This window comes from Pavona decussata, unplaced genomic scaffold, assembly GCF_977016875.1.
Source record: "Pavona decussata unplaced genomic scaffold, jaPavDecu1.1 SCAFFOLD_62, whole genome shotgun sequence".
Lineage (NCBI taxonomy): Eukaryota > Metazoa > Cnidaria > Anthozoa > Scleractinia > Agariciidae > Pavona > Pavona decussata.
This window is the reverse complement of record NW_028145483.1, coordinates 451833-474519: the sequence shown is the minus strand read 5'-3', so window position 1 is coordinate 474519 and position 22687 is coordinate 451833. Positions and strand designations below refer to the sequence as shown.

Sequence of the window (22687 nt, the reverse complement as noted above, 5' to 3'; positions counted from 1 at the left end):
TGCTGTAATTTTGTTTTATTTATTGTGCGGTTTCTGACAATCGTTGTTAGAAATTCGGATATGAGCTTGATTGTGAAGAATCTTTTTTATCCCGAAGAGTTTTTTGGCATTCCCGTTCTACTTCTTCCAAGGCGACCCCGAAATCCAAACAAGGCCATGGATGCAAGCATCGTATCAGACTTGTGTTTGGTTAAATCGACCATGACTGAGCGCAAGAGAGCGGCTGGTACCGTGCCACGTTTTAAGCACAAAATTACAGTCGAACCTGTATTAAGCGGTCAACCTCGAGGAATAGCTTAGTGACCTCATAATACAGGTCGCACAGAATACACGTCAAACAGTAAAAGTGACATTTTATATAATATTTAATAACTGCATAGGGGTGTAGTTTATGCAGAGAAGCGCTCACAAAATCAGTTGTTTGGTTAAGAAACTGCAGCGATAAAATGGTATGACAAAGGAGAACATGGTGTAGAAACGGAATAATAAAATATCAACGCCAACATCGTGCAGTCAGTATTGCAGGTTATTACAAATTCAATTGCCTGGCACGCTATTTGTTAAAGACCGTTTAAAACAGGTCAAGGCAATAGAAACAGCTCGTTAGGACTTAGTAAAGGGTGACGGCGACCGCTTAATAGAGGTGACCGTTAAAAAGGAGTCAAAATTATAGTAATTAAGGGGTATAATTTTCGGGACTTTTTAATAATAGAGGGTGACCGCTTAATACAGGTGCGACTGTATTTAGTTCTACGAATAACATTTGCGTTTAAGTTACTGCCTACAAAAAGATTACTTCAAGCTCGAACACAATGACGTTTTGTTTCCGCAAACCATTTGAATCTTTTCTGTAAGAATTATTTTAAAAGGAAAACTACAAGTTTAGCCATTTTTGCAAAGCGTCTGGCCCAACTTCGTCCCAGTCCTCTTTAAACACGCATAGTTCGTCAAACAGAGGAAGCTTGGCGACGACTGAGGCTCCAATGTACGCAGCATGATGACGCTCGACTCCTGCGTGAACCTGGTTTCCAAGGGAAAAGAAAAAAATTAATAATAATAATAATAATAATAATAAAAATAACAGTAATGATGATGATGATGATGATGATGATGATGATGATGATGTTGATGATAACGGATCATCGGTAGTAGTTTGTTAACACTGCTTTTACACATGTACATACAAAGTGATCCTAAATCACTCAAGGAAACTATAAAAAAATCCATGTTAAAAATAAGATGTACAGTAACTCGAAGGCAGAAAGACAAACAAAAGAGACAAATCAAGCGCTCAGCCACTGATAGGCCAGCAAGCACAGAAACAAAGAAGGCAAACAGGTAATCAAACAAACCATCAAAACAAAGAAGGCTTTAGTGCAGACCAGCAACAAACAAAATGAAAAAAGCCAACAGACAACACTCGAAAGAGAAACGACCTGAGACAAGAAACAAGGAACTGGGGAAAGCAGCGAACAAATTACCAAGCTATTAGTCACTGGAACAATTTAGATTTATACAAGAAATGCAAAAAGGTTAATGACTTTCCAACGCAAATTTTAAAATCAATGTTACAGCATTTTAACTGTTTCTTGTTAACTTTTATCTCTCACTGTTTTCTACTCTTAATTCTCTAATCGTCTATCAGCTTTCTTTCCAAGACCTTTTTTAAAATCACTTTGGTGAGAGAGTTTCGGATCCTGGTTTAAATGATTTATTATTATTACTATTACTAACATGCAAGCAAACAAACTACTAATACAAAGCAGGCTTTGAGGCAGACCCGTAACAAACAAACAAACAAACAAACAAACAAACAAACAAACAAACAAACAATTAAATTAAACAACAAGCACATAACCTACATTACACGCTTCCGATCAACCCAAACAATCTTAAGAACCGAAAGTGAAGAGCTCACCTGCACATGTGAGTTGAAAGGCATGTGCTCTCTTACTTCTGCCTGCAGTCGTTCAGCGAGGCCTGGGGACGCAAAAAATACCACTTACGTTACTATCACCGAGAATGCCTCTCGACTTCAACTTCAACTTCAACGTGGCTTCAACTTCAACTTTATTAAGTGTTTGTATAAATTAACATGTACCATTTCTTGGCGCCGCAGGTAGCAAAGCTAATCTAGGAGGGCCAAGATGGCAAAAAGAAAGAATGACTTAACTGCTAAGCAAGAAGGCAGACTAAGCTATAATATCAAAGATACAAGAATGAGGAAAGGTTTTTGGGAGGACTAAAATAATGAAGAACTTTTTTTAGCTTCTTTAAAGGCAACAGAAGAGAAAAGACAAGGAAAACATGAAATAGGGTAGGAAGGGAAGGAATGACAAAACGGTAACATACAATTGTGTCAGTTGTGATTTGACTTTTGTTACTAGAGATTCAAAATCGTCATACAAGTCTTGAAGCAAAGACTTTTTTTTTTTTCAAACAAACCTGGAGACATGGACCCTCCCCCACTCAGGTAGATATTTCGACACATCTGTTTGCGCATGTCTATGCTACAGGCCATAATGGCTTTGACCGTCAGTTCGTGAATTCCCGGATTATCTTTTCCCCAGACTGAGGGTTTAAACAGTCCTTCGGTACAGCGGTATCTGGCGGAGTCAACAGTAACTTCTCTGGGATAACAAACGAAAACAATGTTACACATTAAATAGCTACATACTCTGTACATTTTTTTCTATTTAAGGGTTTGGAAGCTGGAATGTCTATTCAGTAATGCGTCTAGCGTGACTGTCTGGGAGACTGGAAGATTCCTTGTTTTGTTGCTGACAATGGAACGTACTATATACCTCCAGGGGCCCGTTTCCCGAAAGTCCCGGTAACTTACCAGGCCCAATAAGTATATTTTTAAATGTTTTTTCGCCGATTACACTGTGATTACAGACATGGTACTTGGCCAATGTGTTTAAAGAATTACAAGATTTTGAAATTTGGTATTCAAAGCTGACAAAAAATTGACTTCTGTTAAGTAACAGTTTTTACCAAAGACACTTATCGGGCCCGGTAAGTTACCGGGACTTTCGAGAAATGGGCCCCAGGCCTGCTCAGACCTTCCTTCACAAATCGACTACAAGTACGCAAATCAAATACGACAACATATCACGGAAATATAGCGTTTAGTAAAGCTGCACCCTCGTTATGAAACTGTGTTCTTCCACGAGAATCACTTCCTCACTACCAGTAAAGGACTTTAATCTCAAGAGTTATTTACTTAAAGCTTCTTTAATACCTCGTTCCGTCCGGAATGGAGTACTTTTCCAAATCCACGACCATTGAACAGTCTGGCTCCTCGTCCTCTTGAGTCGCTCGCTTTTTCACAAACGACACCTAAATATCGACAGAAAAAAGACAGTTAGTCCTTCCTTCAGTTTCTATCCATCGCATTTTATAATCTGTTAACCTACAAAGAGGCGCATTATGTTTTCAGATAGTTGAATACCTTTTCTTTGATAGCCCTCGAGACATAAGACTCCACTTCTGAGAAGAACCTTGCATTCGAAGAAAAAAGATGTTAAACCTTCTTACAACGATTCAGTCAAAACTTGAACATAAAAACATGTAACACGCAAACGGTGCTAAGGAACCAAAAACGTACGTCCGGTGTCAAAGTCTGGAAATATATAATAATGAAAAGCGCGGGAAAACTACAAACTGAACAAAAACAACAAACAAAAACGCCATTAATTTCGGTAAAATGTACTTTTGAAATAGCTTTATGAAGTGAGATAAACAAGCTTGGAAGGATAAATTTACGATGACTGCAAATCAAAGCGATGCTGTTTTCTTTGAGTTATCTAATACCCACATACCGTACGCCCTTCTCTGTTAGCATTCTTGTAAAACTGTCAGTGATTTGCCTTCCTCCATACGGAAGCCTTGTAGTCCCTGCTTCAATCATACATCCTGTATTTGAAGTTAAACAAATTATTATTATGCAATGAAAGTAATGTGATGGAATATGTTAAGCCTGGTGAATAAATGAGAATGATGTATTAATCAGTAAATGACACAGGCATACTCGGAAAAGAAATCTAAGTGCTCCTATCAGGCGTCGAACCTAAGACCTTCCGATTACTAGTTCGGATGCTTTACCACTGAGCTACAGGAGACTCGTGGGAACCTTGTCTAATGGCCTTAGCTCCCACGAGTCTCCTCTAGCTCAGTGGTAGAGCATCCGAACTAGAAATCGGAAGGTCTTAGGTTCGACTCCTGATAGGAGCACTCGGATTTTTTTTCCGAGTATGAATGTCTCCTTTACTGATTTAATACATAATTATCATTACTTTCTATTTTTTCAAACATTAACGATCGTCTCTGTTGGACAGAAACGTAGAAAGAACGTAAATGGGAAGAGGTTTTTACCTTCCACTACCGGAAAAATGTCGATATGATTCCCAATATCCACTGAAAAATAGAAAAAAAAAGTTCAAGCGTAATTTTAGTCAATTTTGTATCGTTACGCAAGAATTGTAAAACCTATTAATTTGCAGTTTAACTCACCAACAATTCCTGAAATAGCGCTGTATGAATACATGGCTAAAACAGCTTGCTCCTGAAGGTAACACGCCTCAACCTGGAAATGATCCAGCAACAGTTCGACAAGTTCTTCCTAGGATCAAAGAAACGTCAACACAATAACAGAATTGATATGGAAGTACTAAACTACTTGTAAGAGGTCGCGAGCGTCTATCTTTTGAAGGCCCGGCCCGGGCAAATTTTTTTGTTTTACGCCCTCTTCAAGATGGCGGATATTTACCGTGGTTAGCCTACGACTAGCACGTCTTTATGGGACGTCTTGTGGGGGGCGTAAACACACGTCGACGAATTTTTCTTTCTAAACTTGGATGCGGTCTCCAAGAATTCAACTCCAGGAAATTTCACCTACATTTGACATTTAAAGCTCGGGACGACGTTGAAAAAACGCGAATTTATTTTACAGTGCGACGCGCCTTACCGTGGTCACCCAACAAACTCTATTTTATAAGTTAGCCAATAAGGATACGCGAATTTCATTAACGGCCTCGGCTCCTTGCAAAGCCCAACAGGCAAGTGACGCAACAACGAATTATTGAAAACATGTCGTTTTGTATTTTATGGCTAACTTGTAAAAAAAAGTTTGTTGAGTGGCCACGGTAAGGCACGTCGCGCTGTAATAGCGACGTTTTCGTTGCCGTCGTCGTTGCTAAAGCTCCCTATTCACTCAATAAATGCGTCATGTAAGCTTGATTATATTAAGTTTGCTTACCTTTTCTTGCGGTCCAGCACCATGGGGTAAGGTCATTATCACCTACAGTGAAATAAAAACTATTACCAATGCTTGGCTAGCAAGCGACTTGATGACTGGGATAATACTGATAAAAACCCAAAGTCCTACATTAACGTTCGCTCTGTGGACAGAAGTTGAATTCCCAGGAGTGACTGAGAGAATGAGCAGGGGATATCATCATTGCGAACCTAATCACTGACTGAAAAGACTGAAAAGTGACGGCTGATCTGACAGGGAAGATGGACCAATTGACAGACGGAAAGTTGGTTGGCTGAATAACAACATGTGCCTTGATAGCTGTACATCTGCAAGCCAAATTGTCTTGTGATTCACCCGCTAAATTGTCTTACAACTTGACTGAATGACTACTTGACAATTTTCTGACTGGTCAGGCTAACTGACCAGACGCCGAACTGACTTCCGTACGCACAAACTGGTTAACTAACTACAGCTGTAACTGACTAGTAGACTGGCAGATTACTGAATTGAATGGTTACTGGACCATGTTTGTTATTGACCAACGACTAAGTGACTGAATGACTGAGTGAACTGACTGACTGACTGTGTGACTGACTGACTTGCTGACTAACTGACTGACTGACTGACTGACTGACTGACTGACTGACTGACTGACTGACTGACTGACTGACTGACTGACTGACTGACAACCAGATTGGATGACTTAAGACATTAGTGACTGACTTAAGAACTTCAAACGATCGCATGAAATATCACATTACTTTAGCTGTGTTGGTTTCCTGCTTATACTTATATTTTAAGTTTGCAAGAAAGATGTTTTTCGGAGTCGTTGACAAGTATATCACACAAAGACCCTGACTAGGGACTACGTAACTTGCCTGTCTACTTGCTCATTCACTAACAGATTCTTTGCAGTAAAAATTGCTTCTTGAATAAGGAGTACGTCGACAAAAAAAACTACCGACTTTGCACTGATGAAAACGCCGTGTAAGTGACAACATTGCTGGCATAAATAATAAAAAAAACCCCTCGAATTCTTCTTAAACTACCTAATTGTACTGTTAATTAACCTGAAGAAAAATAGATGAGTTGCATGATGACTTTTCAGTTAACTAAAGAAATGAACTTCCTACCTTGTGTTTCGTAGGATCAACCTTGAGTTTGTCAAAAACATGTTCCAGGATCCCAATTAATCCAAGAGTATCAAACTTGAGCTGAAATGGAGTTAGAGATTAAACAGCATTTTATTGTAGTAATTATACCACAATGATCATATCTAGCACCCAGGGTGCAAATTTTACTTTTAGAACCTCAAGGGAGGGCGGCCATTCAAATCAGATTAGGGGCAGAGTTCTCATGTTATTTATTTAAGACATATTTCAATATTTTTGATATTCAGTATTACAGGGAGTACTTCAATTGTTCTTCATTGGCTAAACCTTTGTTGTTGTTATTATTATTATTATTATTATTATTATTATTATTATTATTATTGTTATTATTATTATTATTATTATTATTATTATTATTATTATTATTATTATTATTATTATCATTATTATTATTATTATTCGCCACCTTTTTATGATACAATATTAATTTACAGAAATCTGTTAAAGTATGGCAGGAAAGCCCAAAGAAACCATGAGGCTTATACAACGTGGGCTTTCCATGCTAAATTAGTAAGAATAAACTTACTATTAATTTAATTGAATGGCAAAGGCAGAGTAACAATAATACTAAAGAAAAAGGTATATAAAAAAAGAAGACAAAGGACAAAGCTGACAAAAAAAGAAAGAAAGAAGAGGTAGGGGGTGGAGGGAAAGGAACAAAGACATAAACAATACTTGAAGCAAAAAGAAATCTCTAGCTTAACTAAATTATAGTTTTTTTCACCTTATCGATTTTCAGTGACTTTCGTAGTGGGAAATGTAATCTTGAATTCTTTCTTGTTTCTGGGAGAAGAGCAGTGTAACCATATGTGCAGCTTTCCCTGTCGGCAAGAAAACGCAAAAACGTTGGAAAAATGCTATGGATCACGATTAATACAGAAAAGGCTTTGCTGTTGTAATTATCTTCCCTTTCTAAAAAGCAGTTTAAGTTTCCCATTTCAATGGCAAGTTCGATTATTTCAGCTGAAATTGAAATGTTTTTTTTTCTGAGTTTGGTTTTTCAAGTGCGTTCAAAAAAAAAATGTCTGTGAACCACAACGGAAGTTAATTAGAGAGAAACGTGATTTCAATTACCCGTCAAACTACCAGTTAACACGCTGCTACTACCTAGAAGAAAATGTTGAATCTTGTTTGTAGTTATTTCAGCGAAGTGCATGTAAACTAAGTTGGTTTATTTTAAAATTGCATTTAAATTTTTACCTTGTTATTGGAAATCAATGCTGCACGAAATGTGACGTTCATTTCAAAAATCATAAGGAGTGCTGCGCCGGGATTTGATGGGAATCATCATCAAATTACATGTGTAACTCTTTCTCGACATAAGAAATACAGTTAACTCCAAAATATATTTCCTTTTATTTAGAAATGTTCTTTTTTCACAACAATTTACTTTATCCTGAAATATTTTTTGCCTTTAAGTGCACATGACAAAATTCTTGTTACTTGCTTGATCAAATCTTATGTTGTTCTCGTATGAAAATCGAAAAAATCGCTATCAATCGTTTTTTTCCCCACAGGTGAGCCGTATAAAAATGTGGAATTTCATATCCGGTAGGATGCAATACCGCGCAAGATAGGAGACTGGGGATAGTATAGCTGTGATGTCAATACAGGGGCGCTTTTTTCGCGGTTTCTTTTTCCCTCAGTTGTTTCATTCTGAGTAATCAACATTCCCAGTCATAATTTCATCCACACAGTTTTCTTCCTCTGCACACGAAAAACTTACAAACAGAGGAACCGTAAAACTAGCGATCCTGTATTGACGCCATAGCCCTACCATTCCCAGTCTCCCGTCTTGCTTGGTATTGTACCCAACCCGAAGGGAAATTTCAAGTTTTTATACGTCTCAAACCGAAAAACAAAAATCAATAGGCAATTTTTTTTTTGATTTTCATACAAGAACAACATGAAGATTTGATCCAGCAAATAAAAAAATCTGTCATACACACAGTTCAAGTGGTAACGAAGTAGAATAGGAATCGATAGCTACAGTGTAAATGCAGCACAGGTGCACACAAACACTTTTTTTAAAAGAAGAAAACATTAGAGAGATTTAGAATCGCGTTTACGGCAAACGACAAACGTGAGATTGGCGATTATGTTTTCTTGAAAAAAGTTAGTTAACATATGCGAAAAGCGCAAAATACAATGTAATTCTGACCTTCGATGCTTACGCAAAACTACTCAATTTTACTGAGAAACTGAAAACAGCGAGCGGCAAATATAGGATAAACATGGTCACGTGGTCATTTCTACCGTTTTTCGTTTGCCGTTAAGTAACGTAATTCTGAATGTCTCTACTATCACTTACGAGTTTTCTTTATCGACCGCAATAACACATGGAAATATCACTTGAGGCCAAGCTAATGAAGTATAACCAAGACATAGAATAAGAGTTACGATTTTACATAATGGCATAAATGGTTGAAATAACTGGTAACAAATTTAATGGATTTATAGCAATTTTATTAAGAGAATTTAGGACGCGTTTTAGCACACGCAGCTGGTAGGATGTGCATCACACTGCGCATTGATGGCAAAAATAAGCGGTTACAAGTTCTTAAACTAAAGAGGCAGAGGTATGGTGACTATCCTCTTTTTTGGTCAACAATTTACTTAAAAAAATTTATGTTAAAATATCTTGTTCATACATGAATCGTTTCACTTTCTAGACCACAGTGGGACACAATCAAGTGTTTTTTTCACAGAAAGAAAGAGTCACAATAATAACAGTTGTTACCATTATAACTACAGTCGAACCTGTACTAAGCGGTCACCCTCGGGGAATGGATAAGTGCTCGCTTGATACAGGTTGCACAGGATACACTTTAATCACAATGAAAACGACATTTTATATAACATTTGATAACTTAGTGTACAGTTTATGCACAAAAGCGCTCACAAAATCATTTACTTGGTTAAGAAACTGCAGCGATAAAATGGTATGACAAAGGAGAACATGGTATGGAAACGGACTAACAAACCATTAACGAAAAGATCCTACAGTCTTTATTGTAGGAAGGTCGTGTGAAATTCGATTGCCTAACATGTTTTTGTCACCAAATTTGATTGTTTTTCTTTTACAAAGTGACCGTCTAAGACAAGTCACAACAGCTCGTTGAGACTTAATAAAGGGTGACGGCGACCGTTCAATAGAGGTGACCGTTTAAAAGTGGTCAAAATTACAGAAATTAAGGGACGTAATTTTCGGGACTTTGACAAATGACCGCTTAATACAGGTTCGACTTGGCAGCTAGCGGTCTCATGGTACAAAATCGAGCAGGCTGGAGAGCAAGCCGCGCACTGGGACATCCAAGTTTGACTGGATGAAGTCACTTTGTTTTGGATGTCCCAGTGCACAACTTGCTCTCCAGCATGGCAAATTCTGTATTATGAGACCATTAGCTGCCAAGGGCCCATTTTAATTTAATGAATATTTCACCCTTACCATCTTCCTGAGCAAAGCCAGCCCGGGCTGCACTGGAGCCTAAGTCAATAATGATCGTCAAGTCCTGCAAATAGATGAACAAATTGAGAAAAATTTACTGACTAAACAAAATGAGTTTCTGTTTGTCATTCCTGGCCAGATAGGCCTGACAATGGAATGCATCAATTTGAAGGACTGCTTCAAGAGATGGCAGTTCCCAATATAAATTCCTTCAAAATAGTACAATTATGTTCACAAACTTAGGTAACATTTTAAAGAATCTGTAGAGCCAAACCCCCTAAAATGGCACCTTCCATGTTACATTCTGACTGGTTTAATTTGGCCAGTCATTAATTATTTAAGCACCCTGGGAAAGAAAGAACCTGGTGGTCAAATACCACAGCAGTTAAGACTAAAATCTAAGCCTATGATGTAAGATTGCTTCAAAACCATGGATAACTTTAAGAAAAAAAAATTGCAGTTTTTATCTATAAAATCATATTTTGACCGAGCTGCACTAATGCAGCACCATATTTTCTACTTATTAATGACAGCCAAGGTGGCCTCTCTTATAAGCCCGGTGGTTTCTTGAGGTCTCCTCGCCATTATTGTAAATTCGGTCATTTCTTCTATTTTTATCAAGGCAAATAAATAAATGATGATGATGATGATGATGATGATGATGATGATGATGATGATGATGATGAACTTATAAACATCAAAGTATATAGGCAAAATATTAAGAAACCTCTGTGGCTGATGACTCCACTGTCACAGGACTGCTGTCCACAGGAACTGCAGACTCAGCTTCCAATGCCTCTTTCCAGTCTTCTGCTTCTTTGATAGAGGAACACCTCAGCTTCACTGATTTCCCTCTCTCACCCTGAAAATATAGACAAGCAATGCATGCAGAGGGTTACCCATACGTTGCTAAAAAAATGGTGTTATTGCAAATATATAGTGCAAACAGTTTCTCTGAACTGGAATACTTACATTTTCAATAACTTCTAGCAACTTATCTTCAACTTTGTTGACCTGAAGCAAAGATCAAATGAATAAATCAATCTTATTTATGATATATAAAAAATCACTCTTTAACTATTTCCGATCATAACTTGAAGTCAGTTGGTTGTTTGGTTGGCCACTGGTTGGTCAGTCTAATACCCAGCCAACCAATTAGCAGACAGTCAGTCAGTCAGTCAGTCGGTCGGTCCGTCTGCCTCTCCGTCCGTCCCTTCGTCCGTCCGTCCGTCCGTTCATTTGTCTGTCTGTTTGTCCGTCCCTCCATCAGTCAGTCAGTTAGTCAGTTTGCCAGCCAGCGGACCAGTCTACATCTACAACTGTATCTGTTTATCTGTCTGTCTGCCAGCAAGCCAGTCAGTAACCAGTCAGTAGGTGACCGGGCATCTACATCTAATGTAATCAATGCTGAAAAGAATTTATTAACTCAACTCACTGCGCAATTGGTCAGGTTCACAAATCCCAAGGGTTCTAGAGCCCGGTGGTCCTGAAATTAAATTATTTAATTTATCTTTTAAAGATAAAGCACTTCGTCTTGCAACAGTATGTACTATAAACAATTGTTTTTATTTTATTTTATACTTTCTCAGATACCTCATAGTAGTAGAGTTTTCCTCCAACAGCTTTAAAGTGACGTTTCTTCCAGCTTTTAAATACAGAACCCTGGTGATACAATGACAGAGTTTCATAATTTCAGTTAAAATTAATTCCAGCATGTGCACAAATGAATTATTTTAGAGGTATAACTATTAGAAAGAAAGCTTCACAAAATAATCTCAAGACTTTTAGGCTCCTCCCAATAAGGGAAATAAAACTTTGTTTGAGATAGTCATGCACTTGTGGGGATAGCATACTGTAGCTTGCATTGCAGTTAATTCAAGAATTAAAGTGCTAATGTAGCCAGAGAGGCATACAAATGTTGGCTTCATTAAAGCTAAAGAAAAGCATAATCATGAGACCAATTTTTATATTAACCAATCGAGACTGAATCAAAACCAAGGTTCCTTTGCTAGGTTCGGTGCTAAGCTTTGGAATTCCCTTTGCGATAAACTTCGTCAACTCCTATACTCCTATACCATGCAAAAATGCTGAAAATTACACTGTCATTCGTTGACAATTGATGGCTACTGTATCTGTCTACTCAAGTGATCCCACAATACCTTACTTGTACCAGTCTTCTCACAGTTTCTGGAATTGGGAATAACGTTTGGAATGTCTTATACAGTATTAATATTTGTACCTTTTTCTGACTGCTTTTCACAGGTTGTTTTTCCATATACCCAGCCATGCAAATGTTATCAACTGTGACTTCTGCAGTTTGCTTCAAAGAGGAAAAAATCATTTTAAAATAAAAATAATTAATAATTAATCTTAAAATAATGGAACTTAACCTAGATCTTTTACCAATACCACAAATTCAAATTCAAATCCTAGCAGTATGCAGGATGTTTGTCACATGAAGGTAGTTCAATGGCCTTAATAATAATAACAATCTTTTAATAGCATGCTCCATCACAAGAGTGGTTTACATAGAGGTCCTATTACTAGATGTATATTATATGATGCAATTAAAATATAAAAAATTTAAGCTAAAATCGGCCTTAGCTCCCACGAGTCTTAGCTCCCACGAGTGTCCTGTGGCTCAGTGGTAGAGCATCCGAACTAAGGTCTTACATGTAGGTTTGACTCCTGATAGCAGCACTCAGAATTTCTTTTTCCGAGTTTGCCTGTGTCAATACTGAATAATACAATCATTCTCATTTGTTCACCAGGCTTAACAGTGGTAGACTATCCAAACTAGTAAATTAATTAGGTTTGACTCCTGTTGGCAGAACTCAAATTTTCTTTTTTCTAAGACTGTATGTCTCTGTCACTGACTGAAACATTCATCTATCATTTACTAGTCTTAAAGTGCTACTATGATCAAATTTTTACCTCTTGAATCTTAAGGTTTATCACATAGAATTCTAGAAAAGATTGAAAACGCCGTTTACCGTTTCTAAATATCTGCATTGGTTCTGGAGATATTTAAGTTTGAAAAATGTGTATAATATGTAAATGAGATGACTGATGATGTCATATTCTCAACTCAATATAGCATCAAGTATATAAATAGAGCTATGTCAGTCAATTTACAGCAGAGACCATTGAAACCTGGCAGGCTAATAGTTCTAAAAGCAATACACCTACGGCTATAAAAAAGTTCGGTTCCCATGGCAACTCACTCTTTTCCAGTTCTCTCCACCTTGATTTCAATATTTTAGTGATTTTCAGCTTGAAAAACAATTAACAACGCCACAAACTCGACATAACATATTTATACGCTTGCTAGATCATGCAGATGAGGCACCATTGGCAAATATCAAAATAGAACACCAAAGGTGGCCAGCAAAGCCTTAAGTATCAGGGAGGACTGGAACCCAGTATGTTGCCATGGTAACAAAACTGATAAGCTCATATTATGAAGCACACCTGGAACAATGTAACTGCAAAGAATCAAGCATTTCTGATACAAATTGGCCGAGATATCTTTTTTCATAATATTTGATCAAATTCAGTTGAGTTTATGACGTCACCACTTAATGGCTAATTTGCATATTTTAAAAACTTGAATATCTCCAAAACAAAAAGAGATATTTGAAAATAGTAAACAGCATTCTTCTTCACGTACAGACTTCTTGTTTATGTTTTAAAATGGCTCAGATCAGAAAAAGACAAGAATTTCATCATAGTAGCAGTCTTTAAAAAATTGTTTTAAGAAAAATTATTAAAGATCTAGCAATCCACTCACAAGGGATGGAGATCCCGGCTGGGGATGGACATTACCAAACAACTCTTGCAGAACTGGTGTCTAAGATAAAACAGCAAAGAAAACAGTGTGGTCAACATTTTTACTTAGCTAACATAGTTCATGATTACTTTTAATTAGTTAGTTATTCAGAAAATGAAATATGTCATTAACTTTCCTGAACCCATGGGGAAATCGTGGGGTGATCCCTATATGTAAAATCAATTTTCGCAACTAATTTTTTTTTAAGACCTACAAACAGGGTAAATTTGTAAGAAAATTGAATTTAGTCAGATGCAAAAGATCATTATACATGTAAAAAAAACAAGAAACAAAGAAACAAAAAAACTCAATTTGCATCTCACTAAATCAATTTAATTTTAATACTTGGTTTGTAAAAAAGTGTTAACAAATTAATTTTTTTCAAACAGAAGGGGCTTTGAAGAGAGACAGCCTAAATATTAATAAAGAGACTTTGAACATTAATAGTTAAGGTCGGTGCCTCCTTAATGCTACTGCGCATACATTCTGCGCATCTCATGATGGTCTGAGGAAGTCAGGTTCTATTGGTGATGCCTGCTAAAACAGAGATAATTTTAATTTATGCAGTTTACAATTACGTGGAAAAAGCAGATCTTGGCAAGAGTTATTGGAATCCGAAAAGAAAATTGGAGTAACCACGCATTTTCAGAGATGATTAAGCTTCATTTTGCGAAAAAATACCATATGTACATTGTTTCGTATTTTGGTGCTTTTTAGAATTATTGTTGCTTATTAATTACCTCTGAAAAATGCATGGTTACCCCCAATTTTCTTTTTGGTTTCTACTAGCTCTTGCTAAGATCTACTTTATTTGCATAGTCATAAACTGCACAAAATAACAGTTAGTCATCTCAGAGTCTTAGTTTCTCTTGCATTTGATGAACGTCTGATTCACAGGGCGGTTGCTTGTGCGAATTTTGATCAGAAGTGCCATTAAGTTAACTTAGCAATGTAATAATTATATGATTTTTTTATGCTTACGGTATGTTGTAGTATCCGTGAACAAAACTGTTGATGTGTAAGTTTTCAATGCAGTGCTGTGGAATTTGTAAGTGTACTAATATAGTTGTGTAACTAATTAATTAATTAATTAATTTACTTATTTATTTATTTATCCCTGTAATCATTTAAAGGAGAATAAGTGCTATTTCTATACTTACAGGATCCCAGTTTTGTAACTGATGATTTTCCACAATCCAAGCGTCCTCTTCATCTACTTGCAGATCAGCGTCATCAGGAAGCTTTGCATCTGTTGCCTTTGTATCAAAAAAGATAAATGATCACAAATTGAAGGGGTGCATGGAATAAGGCCCTAAGTGACTTTTGATGTAGGGTCAAATTCTCCTTTTGTTTCACAAGGGAATACAAGGCAATTTGGAAGGAGAAGCTAGCAGTCACTTAGGGCTTTTTCCAGGAACCCCTTCAATTGATCAGTCCAGGACATGATAATAAAACTAATAGCTGGCAAAGGAGCAATATTTTAGCCCTTTTAGCCCTAAATAATGTCAGATTTACAAGTCATTATTGTTATGAAAATGTAAAAGACACATCAACTGAAGTCACCATAGATGAGTGAAGTGGCAGTGGAAAAATTCTCCACTCTATTGCTAGAGATGGCAATTAAAGTAGCCCGTCCAGCCACCCAGCAACTGATCATGAGGGAAGATTTTATGTGAGGGAAGATTTTATGTGACACTATTGTACTTAATACCTATAAGACCATTTTTTGAGATGAAAATGTAAGTGCCCATTATATATTAAGCAAAAGAAAAAATCCTTGGCTATTCCTGTCACTCTGTTATAAGTCATTCCTAAATTTCAAACTCCAAGTAGCTGTCTGTCTGTTAGAACTGTAATTGCTGGCTATCTGCCAGCCTAAATAATAGCAGCCCTGTTGCTGCAATACCATCTTTAAAGCAACATTACCTTTTCTGCCTCTCCTATTTTTCCATCATGATCTGTAGCACCAGAACCACTCTTGGTTTTTTTTGACTCTGAATAAGGCAGTGGTTTTGGTGGTGGAGCTGACCGTGCCGGAGATACAACTTCATACACATCATTTGACTGTTCACCCCCAGGTGGCACTGCATATCCTTGGCTTTCAGGATTTTGCTGAGTAGTTAATGCACCTTGAACATCTGCTATGTTCGAATAAGTTAGGTCCTCAGAAGTGATCTCCACTTGTTTGATTTCGTTGCCTGTGTTCTCATTAACAGCCCCAGTCTCTTCTTTTGTGCTGATATGCTGTTGTTTTTCTGGTTCAATATGGTTTTCTTTGATTTTTTCATCACAACTGACGTCAATTCCTGACCAAGGTGGAAGAACAGCCGCCATGGATCCTTTCTTGTGAAGTTGCTGTTGATAACAATCATAAAGGCATTATTAAAAGTTATAATGTTAACTGTGCTATATTTTATAACTAATCCTAATTGCATGTTGGTTCGTGCAGAAAAATTTGATTTCAAGTTTTTGGTGTCGGGACTGCTGATTAGCCCCCCACCCCTCTCCCCCAAAGAGAGGGAGGCAACAAATACGACAGAATAGAGTAAGGACAGAAAAATTGAGGGTGGGGGAGGAGGGTGGGGAGGAAGCTAGAAGAAAATAATACCCAATACAGTTACATAGTGCAGTTCCAGAAAATATCCATACTCCCCCCACAGAAGGTTTTTGTTTTGCACCCCCCCCCCCCACCCTCCCCCCATCCTCCTAGGAAATTCCAGTTTAGCTTCCTACTTTGCTTCTAAAAGCTTGACTTTTAAGACCCCCCCCCCCCCCTCCCTCTCCCCCTAAGAATTTCCAATGACCTTCTGTGGGATGGGTATGGATTTTTTCTGGAACTGCACAAATTAATAACTCTGTAACTGTTACATTAAATGCTTACTCAAGTTATCTTTACCTGAGTAATACAGCGCAATAGCCTGCTCCTTAGTCTTGCAACCTTGCACTGACTTGCAATGAGTTTTTGAGTAACATCAATATTCTTGCCATCCCATCCACTGCAAAAATGAATGAAAGAATGAACAAATGAACAAAACAGCAGTAGATGGTAACTTGTGAGTAGCAAAATAATATTCCTGTACCCAAACCTTCACCAATTACTGTCAACTCTCCTAATTGATGGCCCCAGATACATAGAGAACAGGAAGCAATGCCACATTTTTGATCTTCCACACAGTGTATGCTCACTTGAAAAACAACTTCCAAAGGCAAGGAATCGGTGAAGAATTTTAAGGACTACATAAGTGTTGGTCTCTCTAAATCTTTCTTTGCAGGTTAGAAAGCCTTGGTCAGCTTTTAAACCTTTTGAGCCCCAGTAGTGATCAGCATCAAATTTATCCTTGTAATACATGTATTAATGCTTATTCAACCTCTGAGGTCACAAGAATTAAGGATATGATCATCCAAGGTTAATATTCTTAATATTTAATAACTAATCTCCCAAGTACTTTTATAAGAAAAGCACAGGAACAAGATAAGAGAATTTGTTCTTTGATATTAGGGGTCAAAGGGTTAATCTGGGGCCCCTCTCTTATACAATAAAGTTCTGTTACCTTTGTGCTGCTTTCAAGTTCTCTAAACATTTCCAAATTTGTTGTTCCAAATCAATATGCCTTTGAAGTATTAGAGTTGCAGCCTCTAGTTCCTGATGTTCAGTAAAAAAGGCAAACAAAAACAGCAGTGTCAAGGAGTGTAACATCCAACATTTGTTAACTAAAGACGTGAAAAGAGCATGATGAAAAATGCTTAGTTGCCAGAAAAACAGCCTCTTATTGCAAACAATATTTGGGAGTGAGATATCAATTGGCATTTATGCTCTGATGAAGTTTCTATACAAATCCTTCTAATTTTGTCTCAGTTCTAAGTGTTTAGAATTTTAAAAGACAAAATCAGAAGGATTTGGTTATGTCATTGGAGCATGAAATACCAATAACTCACCCCCAAATTGCAAAAAGACACTGATGTTTTACAAGTATTGGTAGCTAGGCATTTTGCATCATGCTCTTTAAGAACATCTCAGCAGATCCCATAATTTCATGTTAGTTTTTGTCATGTTATCACTTATACAGTGCAACCAGTACTCTATTGTCAGTCCAGCATCAGTCAACAACAACAACAACAAAAGACTGTCTAAACAACAACAACACGATTGTATCTTATTTATGTAAAGTTCAGTTTAAGGAGAAAAAATGCCCCTTTCATATAAACACCATCCCCTCACTAATGACATATTTCCCAACTCTGTACCATGTATATCGAACAGTAAAAATGAAAGATAATAAAAATTAAAAATTAAGATTGCAATTTCTGAGCTTCCCAGTAAAACTCCATTTGAAATAAACAAGTTTTAAACTTACATTAGCTGAAAGTGTCTCCAGCAGATGGTCAAATTCTTGATCAGTACATCGACAAACCTTTTCACTTTTTACCCAAGTTTGAGAATCTGTTTTTAAGGCACACATTAAATAAATATTATTTACAACAACAATATTAATTTTAGTTCTTTTTTCCAAATTAATAGCCCAATTTTGATATACCCTGTATTAAAATTCAACCCGAAACAACATCACTGCGAGGCTCTGGGGAATAAATTGTAGAGTTAATATGGGTTTATTCCCCAGAGCTTCGGAGTGATGTTTATAATTTGTTTCAGGCTGAATTTTAATACATCAAAATTGGGCTATTGACAATATAAACCTATTGAAATGATTTATGAATGAGTATAAATTATGCACATTATTATACACACATGTAAATAAACAGTACAGGACCAAGCAGCTATATTCCCGAGAGTTTTTCGACTAAAAGCAGCAATTTTTTTGCTGGTATAGCTGTGTCCAGAATATAACAAAGGATTTTGAGACTGATAATAATGCATCTCCAGTACTTCTGAAATTGCAAGGCCTGGAAGACTCGTAACTTGTTCAAAAAGGACAGCATCACCCACCCTCCCTCAGGAAGGGGGGACTCCCATAGAGAAATGACAGAGATGATGGTCATACTGTTTGGGAGGGGGGGGGGGGGGGCAAAATTTGAGGATTGGCACTGCTTTAAACTTAAAAGGTTTTTAGTTAGTACAAAAATTTGGTATTGGGCATCCAAAATGTATGACACAAAATATGAAAAGAAAAAAAAAATTAGATGAATTCCAACAAAATTATTTCCCTGGAATGACTTTAAGATTTATGGTATGAACTTACAGAAAACAGCCCTCATTACTTTTCAGTTTCAATAACTGAGGCCTCCTTGGGGGTTGTCACAAAATTTTGAAGTACCATAGGGGCCTTATTGTTAGACTAGGCAACTGAGTTTGCCATTTTTTTTAACCCTTTAATCCCTAAGAGTGCCATTTGGCACATAATGCCATAACTCTGTCAGTATTTGACAGATTCCTATGAATTTTTGACGCCAAGATGATCTTGTGAAGATCTACTCATTAAAAGGATAAAAACTTCACCCCCTCCAATATGTGCTATGGTTGACCACCACTATAACTTTTCAACTTTTTTCCCCTAGAAGTTGTGGGTCTTAAGACATCTCTCACATAAATGAAGATGTTGAGACCTGCAAAATAAGCTATAGTTTAGGGGTATACCCAAATTACACAAGGATTGGGGCGTTTTTGAAGTTTTAAATTTTTGCGTTTTAAGGCCATTTGTCTCAAAGCCATAACTTTGCTTATTCATAATTGTATCAGTTATGAAATACACTCATGAGTAGCTTTAAAATGGTATATCATACATGGACATTGAGTTTGTAGTCTTGGATCTGGAGAAAATGTCGTTTTGCTTTAGGGTTTAAAGGGTTAAAGAAGCAGGTGAATAACTCAGCAGAGTACAGTCAATTCCCTTTATTACGGACACCCTCGGGACCGCGAGTTAGTGTCATTAATAGTGAGAGTCCGTAATAGCGGGAATTTATTTCAGTCAAACATCTGCAATTTATTTTTGCCAGGGATTTAGCTGCTGTCCGTATTATCGGGGTGTCCGTAATAGCAAGGTGTCTGCAAGGCGAGAGTTGACTGCACTGGCCAAGATCATGAAGTCGATAGTGATTTTCGCCAGCTGCTGGCAACTTTTGACAACCCAGCCTAAGTTTGTTATGGTTTCTTCTGGGATTTTTATTTTTGGAATTTTATTGAGAAAAAGTACCTGAGGAGCTGTGAAAGACCTCCTTGAGCTTGTCCAATTCACTTTGAAGTCTTGACATTATCAATCAACCTTGAAAATAATGTGTTATCTAGAAAAAAGAAACTTTAGAGCTGTCTCCTAGTATTAAACCAAAAAATAAACTTTTATCAAACAAATTCTTACCATTATAATCATCTACTTTATTCTAATGCTAACCTTTTATTCTACACTGTTTTGCTCACGAGATTCTTCAAATTTGAAGGTGGTGAATTAATTTGAAAGAAGAAGACCTTAATTATAAAAATAAGTGTAAGTTATGGAGTTGCCAGTGCTGTGGTCTGGTCTGTGTATGCTCACAATACCTGTGTGTTGTTGAGGATTACCGGTATTATCTTTTGAACCATAGAAAATGTCTCGCAGAGAAGTTACTCACATAATCATGTCTACCAGCATTGGAGCTTTTCCATAAAGTCAAAATTAAAATCATAAATCTGACACTGATTTCCAACACACAGCCATCCAAACAACGTAAACTGAACTTTACGCAAAATATTAGCTGTTTCATTTTACGTGGCACGACGTGCACATATCACCAGTGAAACGAAACAATGGCTCTTGACTACAGATCGGAAATACGTATGGACATGACACTTGACACCAATCGACTTCGCAACAGTTCACACATTATAGGATTCATCCAGGCAGAAAAAAAAAACCCGTCCACGCCAAGATCATAACATGATTGGTTTGTACACTTGTAAATGTAAATAATCTGTTTTCCCACAGGAATTTGAATTCCACTTAAGCTTTTAAAAGCGAAAGTCATCGAATGACCGTACGTGAGCTGGGCACACGTCACTAAAATTTGATCCTTAAAAAAATGAAACTGTATGTATAACATTCCTATTAACGTTTGCATAATGATTACAGATTAATCATTCTTATGCGCAGATATGTAATGCAAAGTAATCATTGAAAAGAGGAAATAAAACAACTATGTGTAGAAGCTCGATTTGATACCTTAACTTGCCGCCATGTTTTCTTGCTAGGTGACCAGGCCTAGGGGAACCAAATGCGGGGAAATCCTGGGGTCGACCCTGGAGTGTACTCCCTCGTCAGCGATCAGAACTGATCGAAAAAAATCGGCCCTGTTTTACATGTAAAATTCCAATTTTTCGCCAGCTAGTGCACTGCGCTAAATATATCGATATATATTTTACTTCCTATCTGTCGCGGAATCTTTCATGAACTCCGCACTTGCCGGTTCACAAACTGAAGAGGACTGTAATTCTTTCCTTTTCTGAAGATTTATTTAACATTCACAATCTGACAATCTCTGATCCAATCTACAATATTCGCGATGCACAGTTCCGTTCACAATTCGTTCTTAATCGATCTGATCTTACATTACAATTGTACTAAGATTTTCTAGGTTCTATTTGCGCAACAAGTATTTTTACTACAATCACGAGCACAGTATAATCCCAAGGCTACACTATCGTAATGCCACCAAATTTGATTTCAATTACACAATTACACGCGTTTCTCTTCCTTATTTAGCTTAATACTACGCGGGTCTACGCGTGCAGTTACATCATTGTCATGCAGTGTATTAACTTCGGACTTTCCCGGAGTACAATTGTGCAATCTGCTTTGCTCACTAATTTTAAAGTATTGCTCGCGTTACTATTTCGTGACATTGTTCATCAAATTTCCAAGTTAATATTCTACGTCACGCACATCAGTGCTTCTTTCCCGACACTATCTCCATCCCCTTTTCGTTAGAAAGGTTCCCGCGCCCCGATCCGCAAAGCCGGAAAAGCCCCAAGGTTTAACCATTATGTCACCCCCTCCAAACCCTAACCCTATTACAGACCACAATACGTAATTTTCCCGGTACCCTTTTTCAGTTTATTCCCGTTCAGAGAGACCTGATTTCTAGAATCGATTTCTGTTTTCAGACTTTCGATTCAGAGCAAAATGGTTAAATTCATGAGCTCCAAATCTATACTTTACGTCAGACGAAACCGTCTCAAAAATCACACCCTTTAGGACCTCACCGTACCTATATAGCTTCAGGAGCCCATTACCAAAAATGGGCTCCTGAAAGCTTATATAAGGTTAGACTAAGTGCAATTCAAAATATTACAAGTTTAGTAGCAGCTATTATCCCGCTGGGAAGTATCCCACCCCCAGGAGGGTACTCAAGGATTTTAGTGACTGGTGGTGGAGGGGGGAGGGTGGCATGGGAAGTTTCTTGGGTTTCATGAAGAGAAGAATACACGGTTGTTTACTTCCTCAGGTTACGTCTGTTACGTTCTAAGTCGCTGGACTTCTGGTAAAATATGACTTTTTTGGTTCTCACAACTTGGCCTCATACGCACCCCCTTTCCCTTCACCACCGGGCTCCCACCCATCCGGAAAACTCCCGTGTGATAGGATTTGGTCATCCTCCGTGTGAATGCACGGTGCGTTCACACGGAGGATTTTTAAAGCAATTTCAAGTAAAATTTCAATTTCAAATTCAGTTCTAGCAGTACAAATGAAAAACCGGTCAATAAGACATATTCTACCTTTTTAGCGCGAGTATTTTCAAGGTTCTTTGTGAACGGAAGAATTAAATCAATTTACAGAGCATAAACGCAGTTGAAATGAAAATATTACTTTTATTTTTAGTAGAACAGACAGTTTCGCTTGGAAACTATGGAAAAATACAATCAGTCTTCTCTATTTACAAGAAACTACATGCAGCTTTTTAGAATGAAACATTTAATTAAATATCATTCATCAAACAATAACATTTTCTTCGGTAAAAGCTTAGTTAAGATGACTCATGTCAATCGCAATGGA

At 37.3% G+C, this 22687-nt stretch overlaps 1 protein-coding gene across 1 annotated transcript; it reads right to left on the bottom strand.

The window, feature by feature from the left end:
• LOC146478845 (uncharacterized) lies at nucleotides 1-20880 on the bottom strand. Its single transcript, XM_085111570.1, has 26 exons — nucleotides 20858-20880; nucleotides 19859-19927; nucleotides 18065-18150; nucleotides 17261-17352; nucleotides 16606-16705; nucleotides 15636-16064; nucleotides 14870-14965; nucleotides 13671-13730; nucleotides 12120-12200; nucleotides 11474-11542; nucleotides 11316-11366; nucleotides 10853-10894; nucleotides 10608-10742; nucleotides 9881-9944; nucleotides 8744-8795; nucleotides 7157-7253; nucleotides 6394-6474; nucleotides 5261-5302; nucleotides 4516-4624; nucleotides 4378-4419; nucleotides 3825-3918; nucleotides 3455-3503; nucleotides 3245-3342; nucleotides 2446-2630; nucleotides 1919-1980; nucleotides 1-1021 (listed from the first exon to the last, which is right to left on the bottom strand). Exons 2-26 carry the CDS (start codon nucleotides 19914-19916, stop codon nucleotides 875-877), a joined length of 2421 nt encoding a protein of 806 aa, XP_084967696.1. The 5' UTR covers nucleotides 19917-19927; nucleotides 20858-20880; the 3' UTR covers nucleotides 1-874.
• Between the last annotated feature and the right edge of the window lie 1807 nt (nucleotides 20881-22687).

Coding starts and splice junctions, on each gene's coding strand:
- LOC146478845 (XM_085111570.1), bottom strand. CDS start 19,916: ATGTCAAGACTTCAAAGTGAATTGGACAAGCTCAAGGAGGTCTTTCAC. Junction 9,945..10,607: donor TGGAGTCATCAGCCACAGAG/GTTTCTTAATAT, acceptor ATCTATTTGCAG/GACTTGACGATCATTATTGA. Junction 1,022..1,918: donor CTTTCAACTCACATGTGCAG/GTGAGCTCTTCA, acceptor CTTGGAAACCAG/GTTCACGCAGGAGTCGAGCG.